Genomic DNA, 17,585 nt, shown 5'->3' on the forward strand with positions numbered 1-17,585 from the left:
CGGGAGGCTGAGACAGGAGAATGGCGTGAACCCGGGAGGCGGAGCTTGCAGTGAGCTGAGAGCCGGCCACTGCACTCCAGCCTGGGCGGCAGAGCAAGACTCCGTCTCAAAAAAAAAAAAAAAAAAAAAAAAAAAAAAAAGAAAAATGTGAACATGGAGGGAAGGATGAGGTTTAGTAACATGGATTTCCATTCCCTAAAACCAATCTGACTACAGCCACTACTGAGTGTCCAACCTGCCAACAGCAGAGACCAACACTGAGTCCCCAATATGAAAAACAAAGAGCTACCTAGTGCCAGGTTAATTACAAAGGGGCATTACTTTGTTCTTACTGGAATATCCATTTACTGTGACATAGATTTGCTTTCTCTGCCTACAATGCTTCCGCCAAAATCAACATCTGTGAACTTATAGAATGCTTTGGCATTCCACATAGCATTGCTTCTGACAAAAGAAGCATTTCACAGCAAGTGAAGAACAGCAATAGGCTCAGGCTCATGGAATTCACTGGTCCTACCATTACCCTGAAGCAGCTGGCTTGAAAGAACAGTAGGATGACCTTTTGAAGACTTACTTATGCACTAGCTGGATGGTAACATGATGCAGGGCATGGGTAATGTCCTTCAGGATGCAAGATGTGCTCTAAACTGGCAACCAACATATGGTACTGGGAGAAATCCCAAACCAGGATTTGTGGATCAGAGGGTATAAATGAGAACAGATCTCCTCCATATAACACATAGTGTTTCTCTAGCAAAATTTTTGCTTCTTATCTCGGTAACTTTGTGCTCTGCTGATCTAGAGATATTAGAGTTTCCAAGAGTGAATTATTTCCACAGGAGACACAGCAGTGGCTTTACTGAACTGGCAATTAAGTCTGTCCCTGGCTACTTGGGCTTCTCTCACCAGTGAATCAATACGCACTGAAGAGTATTATCAGACTCCCTGGGTGACCGATCCTGACTATCAAGGGGATAATGGGAACAACATGATATTTCCATATCCTGTGATTAAAATCAATAGCAAAACTACGACTAAATAAAGGAAGGACTGCTAATGGTCCAGACCAGGAACAAGTGGTCACTGAATTTTCACAAAGTTTAAAGATCTGTGTAACCGGCGGGATGTGGTGGCTCACGTCTGTAATCCCAGCACTTTGGGAGGCCTAAGCGGGCAGATCACGAGGTCAGGAGATCGAGACCATCCTGGCTAACACAGTGAAACCCCATCTCTATTTAAAAATACAAAAAATTGGCCGGGCGCGGTGGCTCAAGCCTGTAATCCCAGCACTTTGGGAGGCCGAGATGGGCGGATCACGAGGTCAGGAGATCAAGACCATCCTGGCTAACACGGTGAAACCCCGTCTCTACTAAAAATACAAAAACTAGCCGGGCGAGGTGGCGGGCGCCTGTAGTCCCAGCTACTCGGGAGGCTGAGGCAGGAGAATGGCGTAAACCCGGGAGGCGGAGCTTGCAGTGAGCTGAGATCTGGCCACTGCACTCCAGTCCGGGCGACAGAGCGAGACTCTGCCTAAAAAAAAAAAAAAAAAAAAATACAAAAAATTAGCCTGGCGTGGTGGTGGGCGCCTGTAGTCCCACCTACTCGGGAGGCTGAGGCAGGAGAATGGTGTGAACCCGGGAGGTGGAGCTTTTGCAGTGAGCCAAGATGGCGCCACTGCACTCCAGCCTGGACAACAGAGCAAGACTCCATCTCAAAAAAAAAAGATCTGTGTAACTAGCATCCAGATTAAGAAATAGAACACTGGCCAGGCATGGTGGCTCACATCTGTAATCCCAGCACTTTGGGAGGCCAAGGCGGGTGGATCACCCGAGGTCAGGAGTTCAAGATCAGCCAGTCTGACCAACATGGTGAAAGCCTGTCTCTACTAAAAATACAAAATTAGCTGGGCATGGTGGCACATTCCTGTAATCCCAGCTACTTGGAAGGCTGAGGCAGGAGAATCATTTGAACCTGGGAGGCAGAGGTTGCAATAAGCTAAGATCACGCCACTGTACTCCAGCCTGGACAACAATAGTGAAATTCCGTCTCAAAAAAAAAAAAAGAAAAAGAAAAAGAAAATAAATAGAACACTGCTACCACCCCAGAAGTTCCTGTCATGCCCTTTGCCACTCATTAATCACCTTCAACCATTCTCCTGACTTCTAGCAGCATAGATAAGTTTGTCTTGTTTTTTAGAGACAGTGTCTCACTGTCACTCAGGCTGGAGGGCAGTGGCACAACTTTATTCTACTGTTGGTAGACATTCTGGTAGTTTCTGATTTGGGGCTATTGCAAATAATGCTGCTGCGAACATTCTCAGACATGTCTCTTGTTAACCATATATGCATATTTGTGTTGGGTATACACTGTACCTAGAATAGGAACTGCTGGGTCAGAGGGTTAAGCTTAAGCAAATACTGCTCATCCATTTTTCGAAAGCGTTTGTAACAATTTATATACCCACACTCAGGGGATAAGAGTTCCAGATGCTTCATATTATCATCAACCCTTGGTATTTTCTTTCTTTTCTTTTCTTTTTTTTTTGAGACAGAGTTTTGCTCTTGTTGCCCAGGTTGGAGTGCAATGGCTCACTACAACCTCCGCCTCCCAGGTTCAAGCGATTCTCCTGCCTCAGCCTTCCAAGTAGCTTCCGAGATTACAGACGTGCGCCACTATACCTGGCTAATTTTGTATTTTTAGTAGAGATGGGGGTTTCACCATGTTGGTCAGGCTGGTCTCGAACTGCTGACCTCAAGTGATCCACCCGCCTTGCCCTCACACCTGCCTTGGCCTCCTAAAGTGCTAGGATTTACAGGTGCGAGCCACTGCGCCCAGCCAACCCTTGGTATTTTCCATCTTCTGGTGCGTGTATAGTGGATCACGATGTGATTTGAATTTGAATTTCCCTGATGATTCATAGAGTTCAGTACATTTCTTTTTTTTTTTTTTTTTTTTTTGAGACAGAGTCTTGCTCTTTTGCCCAGGCTGGAGTGCCGTGGCGCAATCTCAGCTCACCACAACCTCCGCCTCCCAGGTTCAAGCGATTCTCCTGCCTCAGCCTCCGAGTAGCTGCGATTACAGGCACCCACAACAATGCCCAGTTAGTTTTTGTATTTTTAGTAGAGACGGGGTTTCACCATGTTGGCCAGGCTGGTCTTGAATTCCTGACCTCAAGTGATCTGCCTACCTTGGCCTCCCAAAGTGCTGGGATTACAGGCGTGGGCCACCACACCCAGCCATATACGATGTTAAGCTATTCAGATATTTCGTTTTATAAAGTGCCTAGTTCATGTACTACCGCATCTCAGTGGTCTTTTAAAAGTCTGTTATAGGGCTGAGTGTGGTGGCTTACGCCTGTAATCCCAGCACTTTGGGAGGCCGAGGCGGGTAGATCACCTGAGGTCAGAGTTCAAGACCAGCCTGGCCAACATGGTGAAACCCCATCTCTACTAAAAATACAAAAAATTAGCAGGCGTGGTGGCAGGTGCCTGTAATCCCAGCTACTCAGCAGGCTGGGGCAGAAGAATCGCTTGAACTTGGGAGGCAGAGGTTGCAGTGAGCCGAGATCTCGCCATTGCACTCCAACCCGGGCAACAAGAGCAAAACTCCATCTCTAAATAACTAAATACATACAAATAAATCTGTTACTCATTTGGCTTTATTTTTGGCATACTTAACAAAAAATAACAGGGCATGGTGGCACATGCCTGTAATCCCAGCTACTGAGGCAAGAAAATCGCTGGAACCTGGGAGGCAAAGGTTGCAGTGAGCCAAGATTGTGCCACTGCACTCTAGCCTGGGTAACTCCATCTCAAAAAAAAAAAAAAAAAAAAAAAAACAAGCAAAAAAAAGCACTACTAAAAGAATGAAAAGGCAGGCCACAGGGTGACAGAAGTTATCTGCTCCTATATATATTACAACAAAGGACTTGATTCCAAATTATCTATACATGAAACTCTTACAATAAGAAAAAGATAGTGACCCAATACAAAAATAAGCAAACCAGTTGAACAGGCACTTCACACAAAAGAGGATATCCAAGTGACTGATAAGCATATAAAAAGATGCTCACAATGAACGTCTTCAGGGAAATAAATGCAAATTTAAACCACATACCTAGGTGATTTGAACCAAGGCAGTTCTGTCAACCTCTCGCTGTATTTACTAATATGTAAATTGGAAATATTAATGCTTATGCTCAGGAATTTACAGTCTGAAGAAGGAATAAATGACACAACTGAAAACTGATAATTATGTATGGAAACACAGAGAATTATATACTAAAAGTCCAGGGGTAGAGACATAGTGGCCATATCTTTTGCCCCTAAATCAAATCAAATCAAATCAAATCCCGGGCTCAAGCGGCCATCCCGCCTCGGCCTCCCAAAGCACTGGGATGCCAGGCATGAGCCACCGCACCTGGCCAAAAAAAATGTTAAAGAAAGAACGAAATTGGTAACCACAGCGGCATCTCAAGGCAGGGAAACTAAAAGGCTGAAGCCAAGTGGAAAATTTACTTATCACTGTGCTTATAAATAAAATATTTACATTTAAAAACGAACAAAGTCTGCGCGGTCCTAGGTGAACCTGGCCGAGGCTTCTGCGTCGAGGATGGCGCGGGTCAGCTGAGGCCAAGAACGCAGGCACTGCCCTACCGCTCTCCAGATCACAGCTCCGCCTCTGCGAGGCCCCGGGGAAATGGGCATCCCCGCTCCAGTGACAGAAGGACAAAGACGGAGCCCGGTGGCTGGGTGTTCCGCCCAAGATCACCAGCGAGCTCAGGGTCCTCCCCTTGAACGCCCCAGGGTGGGCATTTTTAAAAGCAGAGGAAGGGAGGGAACACACTCTTTGGTGCTGTGGCCACCTTGCCTCGCCCACGGCGGGCGCTCACAGGCTTTGGGGGCCCCGCCCGGGCCGCAGAGGGGAGAGGCCGCCCCATGCCCCGCCCTGCCAAATTTAAGAGCCTTCGCCGAACGCCGGGAGGTTCCCAGACCACCGGTCTTGCTCCCGACCTTTTGCAGAATCTTCTGACTCCTCCCGAGCTCCCTTCCTTGCGCCCGTCCCGGCAAGAGACGCGTCATGCCCAGCTCCAGGACGCGAGGCAGCCCGCCGCCCGCTTCCTCGGGCCCTCGGGTCCGGCAGCCTCGCTCGGGCCGCTCTCCGGCGCCTAGGTTCCCTACCGGCCTGAACACGCCCCGCGCTCCCGGACGCTTCGAGTCCCCCTTCTCTGTCGAGGCCATCCTGGCGAGGCCCGACCCCCGCGCGCCAGCGGCCTCCCAGCCGTCGGACTCCGCCTGCGCCCACCCGGCCTTCTGGACCGCTCCTTTCCTGTGCGCCGCCCCGGGCCTGCCCTGGGCGTGCCCGGCATCGTGGCTGCCAGCCTACCTGAGCGTGGGTCTCTACCCTGTGCCAGGGCCGCGCGTGGCTACCGTCTGCGGCCCGCGGGGCTTCAGCGTCACAGGTACTGCGTGCCCCGCGCCCGCATGCGGGGGACTGGGAGGGGGCTGGAGAGCCTAGGCCGTCACCTCCGGCGGAGGTGCAGGAGAGGGCACTGAGTCTGAGAATCACACACGGCTGGAGTGGGAAGGGGCTTTGCCACCGCTGACCTTGCAGTTGAAGCCGAAGCCTCCGGCGCGAGGCTTGCCCGGCAAGCTGCTGAGGTGGGAGAGGGTGGGTGTGAGGACGGCGCAGCGCCTGAATGCGGTGGGCAGTAGGCAAGCGATGGGGCTGCAGGGGGACCCAGCCCTGCTCCCTGTCTCTGCGTCCCTTGACTTCCTCGCACACCCCAGGGTAGCGCTTGGTGGCAGACACGCTTCCCACAGCTGCTCTCGACCCGAACCGATGGCCCTGTTTTTTTGTTGGGGGGGAGAAGTGGACGCTCCGGGCGGTGCTGTTGAGTGAGGAGCTGATAGGAGCTGGTCACGCACCGCTCACGCACCGCTACTGCCTCCACTGCTCACGTCTGTGAACTTGGGCTCCACACTTCTCCGCTCTGAGCCTGCGTGCCTGCAATGCTCTTAAGTGGTGCTTAACGGCCAGGCACTTAAATCTCATGAGAAAGTAACTGTAAGACCGGGCGCGGTGGCTCACGCCTGTAATTTCAGCACTTTGGGAGACCAAGGCGGATGGATCACCTGAAATCAGGAGTTCAAGACCAGCCTGGCCAACATGGTGAAACCCCGTCTCAACTAAAAACACAAAAAAATTAGCAGGTCGTGGTGGCGCATGCATGTAATCCCAGCTACTCAGGAGGCTGAGTCAGGAGAATCACTTGAACCCAGGAGGCAGAGGTTGCATTGAGCCGAGATTGCCCCACTGCACTCCAGCCTGGGCGACAGAGTGAGACTCCCTCTCAAACAAACACAAAAAAGTAACTATAGAGGAAACTTTGCCCTCTAGCATTAAACATCCACCTACACATGCTTTTGCATTTTTGGTTGCCAGGTTCATGTTTCCCCATGTCCCCACGAAGAAAACAGGAGCAAAGTTAGTCCAAGACTTGTCAACCCATACTAAGATAGTTGTAACACAATCTTGCCGGGTTCCTATTCTAGGGCACTCGCCCCAGTCCAGCATTTATTTCCTCAACCCATTTCAGCAGTGCATTAACCCCTGGACTCCCAGCCCCATCCAAATTCAACATCACTGGATCTGGCAGCCGTGCCCATCACTCCAAGTCACCTTTCTCTGAGCTCTTCACACACCTGAAGTCTGAATTATAGTTTATTACTTCATGTTACAGTTGTCTCATTTTCAAGTTTGTGTGTGTGTGTGTTTTTTGTTTTATTTTGAGAAGGAGTCTCGCTATGTCTCTCAGACTGGAGTGCAGTGGCGCTATCTCTGCTCACTACAGCCTCCTCCTGGGCTCAAGTGATTCTCTTGCCTTAGCTCCAGAGTGGCTGGAATTACAGGCGCCTACCACCACGACCGGCTAATTTTTGTATTTTTAGTAGAGATGGGGTTTCCCCATGTTGGGCAGGCTGGTTTTGACTCCTGACCGCAAATGATCTGCCCACCTTAGCTTCCCAAAGTGCTGGGATTACAGGAATGAGCCACTGCACCCGGCCTCAAGTTAGTTTTTGCATGGGTATTACACCCACACGGTCCAAATGTCAAAATTTGTACTAAGATATATGGAGAGGACTTTCCTCTTTTGCCTGTCACCTAGCCACCTACTTCTTGAGATATTTTATGCATATTTATTACCTGAATACAGATATGCACACACGTCTATTCTTTCCTTCATTTCCCCAAACTCACCATACACTATGCTCTGTACCTTACTCTAGTCACTCAACCATGTATCTTGGAGATTTTTCCAATCCATAAAGAGCTTCTTTTACATCTACAGAGTAGCCCATTGAAGGAATATATCATAATTTATTTAATCAGGTCCCATTGATGTTTTCTGTCACTGCTGTTATATACAGCACAGCAATGAATAACCTTGTACATAGGCTATTCTAGTATAGTTGGGTTTGTTGGGCTTGCTGTAGTTTTGCCAGATTGCCTTCCACAGAGCTTGCACCCGCTCTGCACTCCTGGAGTTCAAAACCAACTGTGTGTGAGAGTGCTCCCTTTTCCTTCACTCTCACCTACATGATGTGTTATCCATCTTAGTTTATCCAACCTGATAGAAGGAAAACAGTATCGCTGTGTTAGTTCAATTTGCATTTCTGTAATAAGTGAGATGGAGAATATTTTCATGTTTAAGGGCTATTGTATTTCTTTTTCTTTTTCTTTTTTTTTTTTTTTTGAGATGGAGCCTCACTTTGTTGCCCAGGCTGGAGTGCAGTGGCCCGATTTCGGCTAACTGCAAGCTCCACCTCCCAGGCTCATGCCATTCTCCTGCCTCAGCCTCCCGAGTAACTGGGACTACAGGCGCCTGCCACCACACCCGGCTAATTTTTTGTATTTTTAGTGGAGATGGGTTTTCACCATGTTAGCCAGGATAGTCTCCATCTCCTGACCTTGTGATCCACCTGCCTTGGCCTCCCAAAGTGCTGGGATTACAGACGTGAGCCACCGCGCCTGGCCTTTTTTTTTTTTTTTTTTTGAAACGGAGTCTCGCTCTGTTACCCTGGCTAGAATGCAGTGGTGCAATCTCAGCTCACTGCAACCTCCACCTCCCAGGTTCAAGTGATTCTCCTGCCTCAGCCTCCCAAGTAGCTGGGATTACAGGCACATGTCACCACGCCTGGCCAATTTTTTGTATTTTTAGTAGAGACAAGGTTTCACCATGTTAGCCAGGATGGTTTTGATCTCCTGACCTTGTGATGTATTTCTTTTTCTGTGAACTATCTGTTCTTGTATTTTGTCCATATGTGTAGTTGGTTATTTAAAACAATCTATTTGTAGATGCTCTTTTCTACTGAGGAAATTAACCCTGGCCGGGTGCAGTGGCTCACCCTTGTAACCCCAGCACTTTGGGAGGCTGAGGCGGGTGGATCACTTGAACTCAGGAGTTGAGACCAGCCTGGGCAACATGGCAAAGCCCCGTCTCTACTAAAAACACAAAAATTAGCTGGGCATGGTGGTGTGCACCTTGGTGGGGGCTGAAGTGGGAGGATTGCTTGTGCCTGGGAGGCAGAGGTTGCAGTGAGCCCAGGTCAAGCCACTGCAATCCAGCCCGGGCAACAGAACAAGACCCTATCTCAAAAAATTAAAAAAGAAATTAGCCCTTTAACTGTAATGAACTACACACTTTTTTCTATTTATTGGCCTTTGACTTTGATTATGGTGGTATTCTTTTGTTACATAGAAAAAATTTTAATTTTTATATGTTTGATGTAGTTTTATAAATCAGTTCTTTTTTTTTCTTTTTTGAGACAGGTTCTCTGTCACTCAGGCTGGAGTGCAGTGGTGCAGTCATGGCTTACCACAGCCTCAACCTTCCAGGCTTAAGCACTCCTCCTTAGCCTCCTGAGTAGCAGGGACCACAGGCATGCGCTACCATACTCGACTAATTTAAAACATTTTTTTTGTAGAGGTGGAATCTCACAATGTTACCCAGGTTGATCTTGAACTTCTGGGCTCAAGCAATCCTCCCACCTCAGCCTCCCACACTGCTGGGATTACAGGCATGAGCCACTGTGCCTGGCCCCAGGTCTCATATGATACTTGGAAAGAACTTCCTCACCGTGAAGTCATAAAATAACTTCCCCCTGTTTTTTTCTAAATTTTTGTGGGTTTACCTTTTTACATTTAAAGATTTCCTCCGTTTGGATTTTTTTTAGTGCAAGGTATTGGATATGGATCCAGCTTAATTTTTCCCAGATCTGGAAATAATCCCTCTCTTCCCCACTGGATTATCACTTCTGTTTTAATTTTTATAATAACCATAGACTTTCGTCTTGCTCTGTGCCTGGCACACTGCTAAGCACCCTGTAAGCAAACAGCACATATGTTTTTGTTGTTGTTGTTGTGGTAGTTGCTGTTGTTGAGACAGGGTCTTGCTCTATTGGCAAGGAGTGATCTCGGCTTGGCTCACTACAACCTCTGCCTCCCGGGCTCAAGTGATCCTCCTGCTTCAGTCTCCCAAGTAGCTGGTCTGCAGTTGTGCACCACCACACCCGACTAATTTTTGTATTTGCTTGTAGAGATAGGGTTTTGCCATGCTGCCCAGGGTGGTCTCCAACTCCTGGGCTCAAGTGATGGGCCCATCTCAGCCTCTCAAAGTGCTGGTATTACAGGCATGAGCCACTGTGCCTAGACAGCACCATGTTAAAATCTGGACATCTCTGGAAGTAGGGATTAATTATCACCATTTTACATATGAGGAAATCAAGGCTCACAGAAGTACATTGACTTGCCCAAGGTCCTCTGGCTGGTAATTGGTGGTAAAGCTGGGATTCCAACTAGAGGCTTTTTTTTTTTTTTTTTCAGACAGAGTCTGACTCTATCGCCCAGGCTGGAGTACAGTGGCACAATCTTGGCTCACTGCAACCTCCGCCTTCCAGGTTCAAACCATTCTCCTCCCTCAGCCTCCCGAGTAGCTGGGATTACAGGTGCCCACCACCACACCTGGCTAATTTTTGTATTTTTAATAGAGACAGGGTTTTGCCAAGCTGACTAGGCTGGTCTTGAACTCCTGACCTCAGGCTATCCACCCACCTCAGCCTCTCAAAGTACTGGGATTACAGGTATGAGCCACCATGCCTGGCCTCAACTAGAGCTCTTAAGGAATACACAATACAGCCTACTTTCTTCCCCACAGGTCAACTTCTGATTCTGAAACAAGGCTGACTAGGTACACCAGGCTGTATGTCTGATGGGCTTTTCCTGATCTTTTGGTCTACCTTGGCAGGCACAGAGTAAGCCTAGTGGGCCCAGTGGTTGGAGTCCTAAGCAGCCAGGACCCCAGACACACTCCCTTTGTTGGGGCAGTCTGTCTGCCAGCCCTGACTCCCCAAGGCCAGTGGGGGCTGAATGGCCTTAGCATTATGCTTGCCATTCTTCTGCCTGGAATACTGTCCTCCCAGATAGCCCAATGACTCACTCCCTCTTTCCCATCAAGATTTGACTTAGGAACTGCTCCTGGTTGATGCATCTCCACTGGCCCACAGCTTGGTCTCATCTATTCCCATGGCTTAAAATACCATCTATATAAGCTGATGACTCCCAATTTTTTTTTTTAAATTGAGACAGAGTCTTGCACTGTCGCCCAGGCTGGAGTGGAGTGGGCTCTATCTTGGCTCACTGCAACCTCTGCTTCCCGGACTCAAGCAATTCTCCTGCCTCAGCCTCCTGAGTAGCTGGGATTACAGGCGTGTGCCACCATGCCCAGCTAATTTTTGTGTTTTTAGTAGACAGGGTTTCACCATGTTGGCCAGGCTGGTCTCGAACTCCTGATCTCAAGCGATCCGCCTACTTCAGCCTCCCAAAGTGCTGGGATTACAGGCATGAGCCACTGTGCTCAGCGATGACTCCCAAATTTGTATCCTCAGCTCAACCCTCTCTTCTGACTTGTATCTCTTCTGACCTTTCTTCTAAGACGTAAGCTCCATAACGACAGAGATTTTCTGTTTTGTCCTGAAACCATGCATGACACACAGTAGACGTTCAAAAAGTATATTTGTTCAATGAATTAAAAGGGTGAAACCCTGGGGAACTCTTCTCTGCCCATTCCATGGTGTTGCCGGAAGCAGTCAAGGAAAGGAGAGGAAGGCAAAGAGAAGGGAGGTTTGGCAACTCCTATTAGGGGCCAGAAGTGAAGTCACTTGGCTAGACAGTAGTGGTGGCAGACAGAGTCTCATTGCATTGTCCCTTCTTTCCCATTTATTTGTTTGCTGTTATTTCTGGACAGTCTCTTTCCACTGTCTTCTTGCACTGTTACCTGGCCAAGGGGAAGGCAAGGTAGTAGAGCTGTGTATGCCTTCTCATTTTGCCAAGGTGGGAGTGCCGGGGGCTTCTGGCTAACCGCCCCTGCTGCTGGATAACCTCCCCTGCTGCTGGTTGCTCTTTAGGGTTGGAGCTGGCTCATTGCTCAGGACTCTGGGCCTTCCCAGACTGGGCCCCAACGGAGGACCTAAGGGACACTGAGAGACAACAAAAGAGAGTCCGAACTATGTTTAACTTGGAGCAGCTGGAAGAGTTGGAGAAAGTGTTTGCAAAACAGCACAATCTGGTGGGGAAGAAGAGAGCCCAGCTGGCAGCTCGGCTCAAACTTACAGAGAACCAGGTGGGAGTACGGACTCCTGTTGGGCCTGGGCTGCACCTGGGGACAAACACTACCTCGGCAAGGCCCTAAACGGAGGGTGGGAGGAAGACATGGACCCTCTTCCCCGTGCCAGCCTGTTGAGGGGACAGGCCCTGACTTTTTGCACGCTCAATATAATGAAAAGAAGTCCCATTTGAAGTCACATTATGTGAACAGATTGGAATGTTAACTTAGATTATTAGTCTAAAAACTGATAATAAAGGATTTTCATGCTAAATAAGGACCTGCTAGTAAAATTAAGTAGATGTGGCCAGGTGTGGTGGCTCACGCCTGTAATCCCAGCACTTTGGGAAGCCGAGGTGGGCAGATCACAAGGTCAGGAGTTCAAGACCAGCCCAGCCAACATAGTGAAACCCCATCTCTACTAAAAATACAAAAATTAGCTGGGTGCCTATAATCCCAGCTACTTAGGAGGCCAAGGCAGGAGAATCGCTTGAGCCCAGGAGGCAGAGGCTGCAGTGAGCGGAGATCACACCACTGCACTCCAGCCTGGGCAACAGTGCGAGACTCCGTCTCAAAAAGCAACAACAGGCCGGGCGCGGTGGCTCAAGCCTGTAATCCCAGCACTTTGGGAGGCCGAGACGGGCGGATCACAAGGTCAGGAGATCGAGACCATCCTGGCAAACACAGTGAAACCCCGTCTCTACTAAAAATACAAAAAAAACTAGCCGGGCGAGGTGGCGGGCGCCTGTAGTCCCAGCTACTCGGGAGGCTCCCGGGAGGCGGAGCTTGCCGTGAGCTGAGATCTGGCCACTGCACTCCAGCCTGGGCGACAGAGCAAGACTCAGCCTCAAAAAAAAAAAAAAAAAAAAAAAGCAACAACAACAACACAACAACAACAACAAAAAAAAGAAAAAAATCAAGTAGATATTGAAGAGAGTCAATGTAATCAATGTTTCTTTCACCCCTATATTCCTCTCCAGCTATTATGTCAATTCTCTGCTCCTTTCACAGGCAAACTTCTCAGGAACTTGCCATGTTCACTTTGTCAGTGTCCTCACCTCCCACTCCTTCACACATTCCAACATGACTTTTCCCTACCATGCCATCAAAACTTCTCAGCAAGGTCTCTAATAACCTCCATGTTGCCAGAACCAACAATATGACACTTTACTTTCTTCAACTCAGTCTACCACTCAGCAGCTCTTAGTACTGGACAGTCAGCCACCCCATCCCTTATTGAAACATGTTCCTCATAGCCTCCAGACACCATGCTGTCTGGTTTTCCTCCCAGCTCTGTCTCCTTGGCAGGCTACCCTTCCCTTGGGGACCTGGAAATCTCTTCCCAGCTGGTCTCATCTATTCCCATGGCTTAAAATGCCATCTATAAGCCAATGACTCCCAAATTTGTGTCCTCAGCACAACTATCTTGTCTGACTTATATCTCCGACTACCTTCTTGGTGATTCCACTTAGATGTCTCATGGGCACGTATCTGAAACCCAAGTCTAAACCTCAATTCCTGACTTTTTTCTTGCCCAAATGTGTTCCTTTCCCATACATGCCTCCACCATCCACCTGGTTACTCAAAAACCCCATCATCCTAGATTGCTCCTTCTCCCCCGCTTCCAACCATCATTGAGCCTTGTCATCTCTACCTCCAAAATACAGCTAGAGTTGCTTCACTTCTCTCCGTCACCCCTAATGTACGCCCCAGCTCTCCCGGGGCTGTGGCAGTGGCCTCTCTCCTGTCTCCCTGCTTCTGCTGCCATCCATGCTTCACACAGCAGCCAGGTGCACAGTGCACTTCGGATGTAAATAGGATTACATGGGCCCACGTAAAAGCCTCACGGGTGACACTCCTTATCTATATGGCCTTCCAGGTCCTGGGTGATCTGGCAGCCGCTGACCTCTCCCATTTCCCTCCCTTGACTTTCTCCTCTCACTCTCATCCATGCTCTCCTCCTTCCTGGTCCTCAAACACTCCAAGCTTGGTTCCATTTCAGAGCCTTCCTACAGGTTGTTCCCTGCCCTGTGGGCCTGCTCTTCTCTGTCGCCATCAGGTGGGCCTCTCTCTCTTTGAGCCTCAGCTTTAGTGCTGGTTCCTCAAGGAGGCCTCTTCTACCCAAAGCCCTGTTTGTATCCCGTTTTGTGTTTACATAGCTCTGTTTGTTTACATGTTTCTTGCCAGTGTTTCTTCACTAGCTCCTGAGCTCCACGAGGGTAGGCAGCTTGCTTCTGTTGCTCGCCACTGTATCAGCATCACCTAGGATGGTGCTTAGCACATCCTGGAAGCTCAGTAAATACTCGGATGAATGAATGGTGTCTGGAATTATAGAAAGGGGTGTCTTGGAGGACGTGCCTCCCTGAGAAGGAAGAGCAAATATTGGCCAGGCAGAGAGGGGTGTTCACTCCAGGAATTGGGAAGCAGTGGGACCTGCTGGTCACATTCTGATCTCTGCCCACTGTCTCCAATTATAGGTGAGAGTCTGGTTCCAGAACCGCAGGGTCAAGTATCAGAAGCAGCAAAAGCTGAGGGCAGCGGTTACATCTGCCGAGGCTGCCTCCCTGGATGAGCCTTCCAGCAGCTCCAACGCCAGTATCCAGAGTGATGATGCCGAGTCAGGAGTAGACGGCTGAGGACTGGGACAGAGGCCCTAGCCAGGCTGCCTGGGCTAGTTCCTCCTGGGGGTACCCACTGGAGCTCCCTGCCTCACACTTCAACAAAAAGCCTCCTCAACCAGAGGAATCTGAGCTGTCAAGCAGGGACCCCCTTTTCTATATACTACTGATTCCTGGAAACTGGAATAATGTAATAATTGGAGGCACAGATTCTTGCCTTCAACTATGTCCTTGGCCAACCTATGGAACTTCCGAGCCTTTTATCTTTATATGTATAATGGGTGCATTCATAACTTAGACCACCCAGGGGTGAGAAGATGTCTGTAAAGCAATAATGTGCCAGGCACAGTGCGAAGTGTGTGGTTACTGTCAAGGCTTGTAAGCCCCTGAGTAGAAAAGACCAAATGGAAAAAAAAAACACCGTTTTTCTTTTGCTTTCACCCCACAACAATCAACACAGAACACTTCTGTGACCAAACATATAGGGGTGTACCCTACATTCCAACCTCTAATTCAGTAAATTCTGACATGATCTGCCTGCAGGTAGTGTCTGACCCCACAGATTGAGGGCTCATTTCACAAGGCGGCCCCTCCATTTTTTTTTTTTTTTTTGAGACAGAGTGCAGTAGTGCGATCTTGGTTCACCACAACCTCTGCCTCCCGGGTTCAAGTGATTCTCCTGCCTCAGCCTCTAGGCGCACACCACCACGCTTGGCTAATTTTTATATTTTTAGTAGAGACAGGGTTTCACCATATGGTCAGGCTGGTCTTGAACTCCTGACCTTGTGATCCACCCACCTCAGCCTCCCAAAGTGCTGGGATTACATGCGTGAGCCACCACCCAGCCCAACCCTGCCCTTTTTGTTTTTTAATGGAGTCTTAAGGTCTATCGGTCATCAGTCAACTCATTAGCATATGAAAAAACATCACTTCAGAGATTCTAGGGATTTTAGGAGTTCTATGCCAGGAAATCGAGATGAAGACCAAATATATATTTCATAATATCACAGCTCCTCTCACCTGGGGGAGTGATACCTGTACCAGCAATTAATATTTTCCTGGCCTGGCTGTGGAGAAGGAACCTCTTTGAATAAGCATCTGGGCATAGAAGACTCTTTCCCCATCAGAAGGAGTTGAGAGCAAAGAGGAGAAGGTAAAACTGTTTAGCCCACTTCACAAAGTTTCCCAACGTTTTCTTGTTTTGTCTGAACTGTTACCATTCTCAGAAGCAGCTCAGGCCCAGCAGCCAAGACAAGGTCTCGCTCGGTCACCCAGGCTGGAGTGCAGTGGTGCAATTATAGCTCACGGCAGCCTCAACCTCCCGGGCTCAAGTGATCCTCCCACTTTAGCCTCCTGAGCAGCTGGGTCTACAGGCACGTGACACCACGCCTGGCTAATTTTTCAACATTTTTGTAGAGACAACGTCCCTTTGTTGTCCAGGCTGGTCTTGAACTCCAGGCTTCAATTGGTTCTCCTGCCTTGGCCTCGCAAAGCCCCATCTTTTTATAGAAGTATTTGTGTATGCCAAGGCTGGCATTTTGTCATAAACTCTGCTGTGTTTTCACAGGACAGTTATAATTTCCCCCTTTCATGACTCTGACTCATGGATCCTTTTTCTTCTCAAGAATGTGCTCGATTTCTCTGAAAGAAACCTGCTGCCAGGATTTTCAGAGCTGATTTCCATAGCACAGACCATTCAGATTCCAGAATGGCTGTTGGGGACTGAGCTGAGGGGTGGAAGGAAGCCTGCCCTGCTACCTGGTGGTGAGTGAGGACACGGCCCCCAGCTGCTCTTGGGGTAGGTTTGCCCCCAAGTCCGTGGACTGTTTGCTCCCTGACACCGGGCTGCAGGCTTGAGGGGACCCAGGGTCGGTTTCAAGAACCTTTTCTCTGGCCCTGCCAACTATCTATCTCCCCCAAGTCCGTGGACTATTCGCTCCTTGACACCAGACTGCAGGCTTGAGGGGAGGCAGGGTCAGTTTCAAGAACCTTTCTCTGTCCCTGTCAACCATCTATCTGTAATTATTTGATAGATAATTGTGGCTTGATCACGGCTCATTGCAGTCTCCACCTCCCCAGGTTCAGGTGATCCTCCCACGCACCACCATGCCGGGCAAATTTTTCTATTTTTTGGAGAGATGAGGTCTCACTACGTTGCCCAGTCTGTTCTTGAGCCCGGGAGCTGGAGGCTGCAGTGAGTCGAGATCGCCCCATGCCAGTATGGGCGACAAAGTGAGACCCTGTCTCAAACAAAACACACAAAATCAGGGGACAAGGAAACAAAACAAGGCTTGATAGTCAGGCCTAGCTGTGGGGACAAAGGCCATAGGTCTGTGGTTTGCAGCTTTTTGGGGTCCTGAATGAGAGAACAGGCCCCTCCCCCTTTTCACGACAGTGTGTGCATATGCACACTCACTTCTGTATCCAGTTTCAGAGGTTCTCAAACCTGAGGTCCACTATGGACTCCTCTACTACCCCCGGGTTGCAAGGCCCCTAAGCCACTGAAGAATCTGAGACAGGCACAAGTCCACCCTGACCTTTGGCAGGACTGTCCGCCCTGCTGCCAGAGGGATTACTGAGAAAGGAAATCTTGTTCTGGACTCTTCAGGTGCGGTGAGTGAGCTCCGGGGTATAAGCTAGTCCTTCCCTTCAGGCTGAGAGCTAGGGAGGATAGGAGTAAGTTGGCCTTCTGCTGTCCCACTCTAGGGCTGGGTCCAAAGAGCACTTTACTCAGTGAAGACAGGCCACTGTGCGGACAGAGACAACATACATAGAAACATGCATCGTAGGCCGGGCGAGGTGGCTCATGCCTGTAATCCCAATACTTTGGGAGGTCGAAGCGGGCGGATCACTTGAGGTCAGAAGTTCGAGACCAGCCTGGCCAACATGGTGAAACCTGCTAAAAATACGACCATTAACTGGACTTAGTGGCGCACACCTGTACGCCCAGCTCCTTGGGAGACTGAGGCAGGAGAATCACTTGAACCTGGGAGGCAGAGGTTGCAGTGAGCCGAGATCGCGCCACTACACACCATCTTGGGCGACAGAGTGAGACTGTTTAAAAAAAAAAAAAAAATGCCACGGACTCAAAGATACACACATCAAAACTATGTACGCGCACACAGACTCTGATACAGAGGTACAGACACAAAAAGGTACCGATGTAAGAGCACAAAGGCAGGCCCAGCTACACTCCCGTCAACAAACCACGGCACCTAAATTCAGACTTGGTGGAGCGCAAAACCTCGCAACCTCCGAGGCACTCTCGCCGGGGGCGGGGCCAGAAGGAGGTGGGGCCTCGCAGG

The 17,585-nt window shown here is 49.2% G+C and overlaps 1 protein-coding gene across 1 annotated transcript; it reads left to right on the forward strand.

The window, feature by feature from the left end:
* Positions 1-4,670: 4,670 nt before the first annotated feature.
* On the forward strand, positions 4,671-15,879 carry NOTO (notochord homeobox). The gene is made up of 3 exons (XM_033176791.1): positions 4,671-5,461; positions 11,466-11,680; positions 14,140-15,879. The coding sequence occupies exons 1-3, from the start codon at positions 5,080-5,082 to the stop codon at positions 14,296-14,298; spliced, it is 756 nt and encodes a 251-aa protein (XP_033032682.1). The 5' UTR covers positions 4,671-5,079; the 3' UTR covers positions 14,299-15,879.
* Positions 15,880-17,585: the final 1,706 nt, after the last annotated feature.

The sequence above is a fragment of the Trachypithecus francoisi genome, unplaced genomic scaffold (assembly GCF_009764315.1).
Source record: "Trachypithecus francoisi isolate TF-2019V2 unplaced genomic scaffold, Tfra_2.0 Lachesis_group17, whole genome shotgun sequence".
NCBI classification, from domain to species: domain Eukaryota; kingdom Metazoa; phylum Chordata; class Mammalia; order Primates; family Cercopithecidae; genus Trachypithecus; species Trachypithecus francoisi.

What these genes read in the sequence shown, in the direction of transcription:
- NOTO (XM_033176791.1), top strand. Translation starts at nt 5,080, where the DNA reads ATGCCCAGCTCCAGGACGCGAGGCAGCCCGCCGCCCGCTTCCTCGGGC. An exon ending in GCGGGGCTTCAGCGTCACAG is followed by an intron (nt 5,462 to 11,465) that starts GTACTGCGTGCC and finishes GTTGCTCTTTAG; the next exon opens with GGTTGGAGCTGGCTCATTGC. An exon ending in TCAAACTTACAGAGAACCAG is followed by an intron (nt 11,681 to 14,139) that starts GTGGGAGTACGG and finishes CTCCAATTATAG; the next exon opens with GTGAGAGTCTGGTTCCAGAA.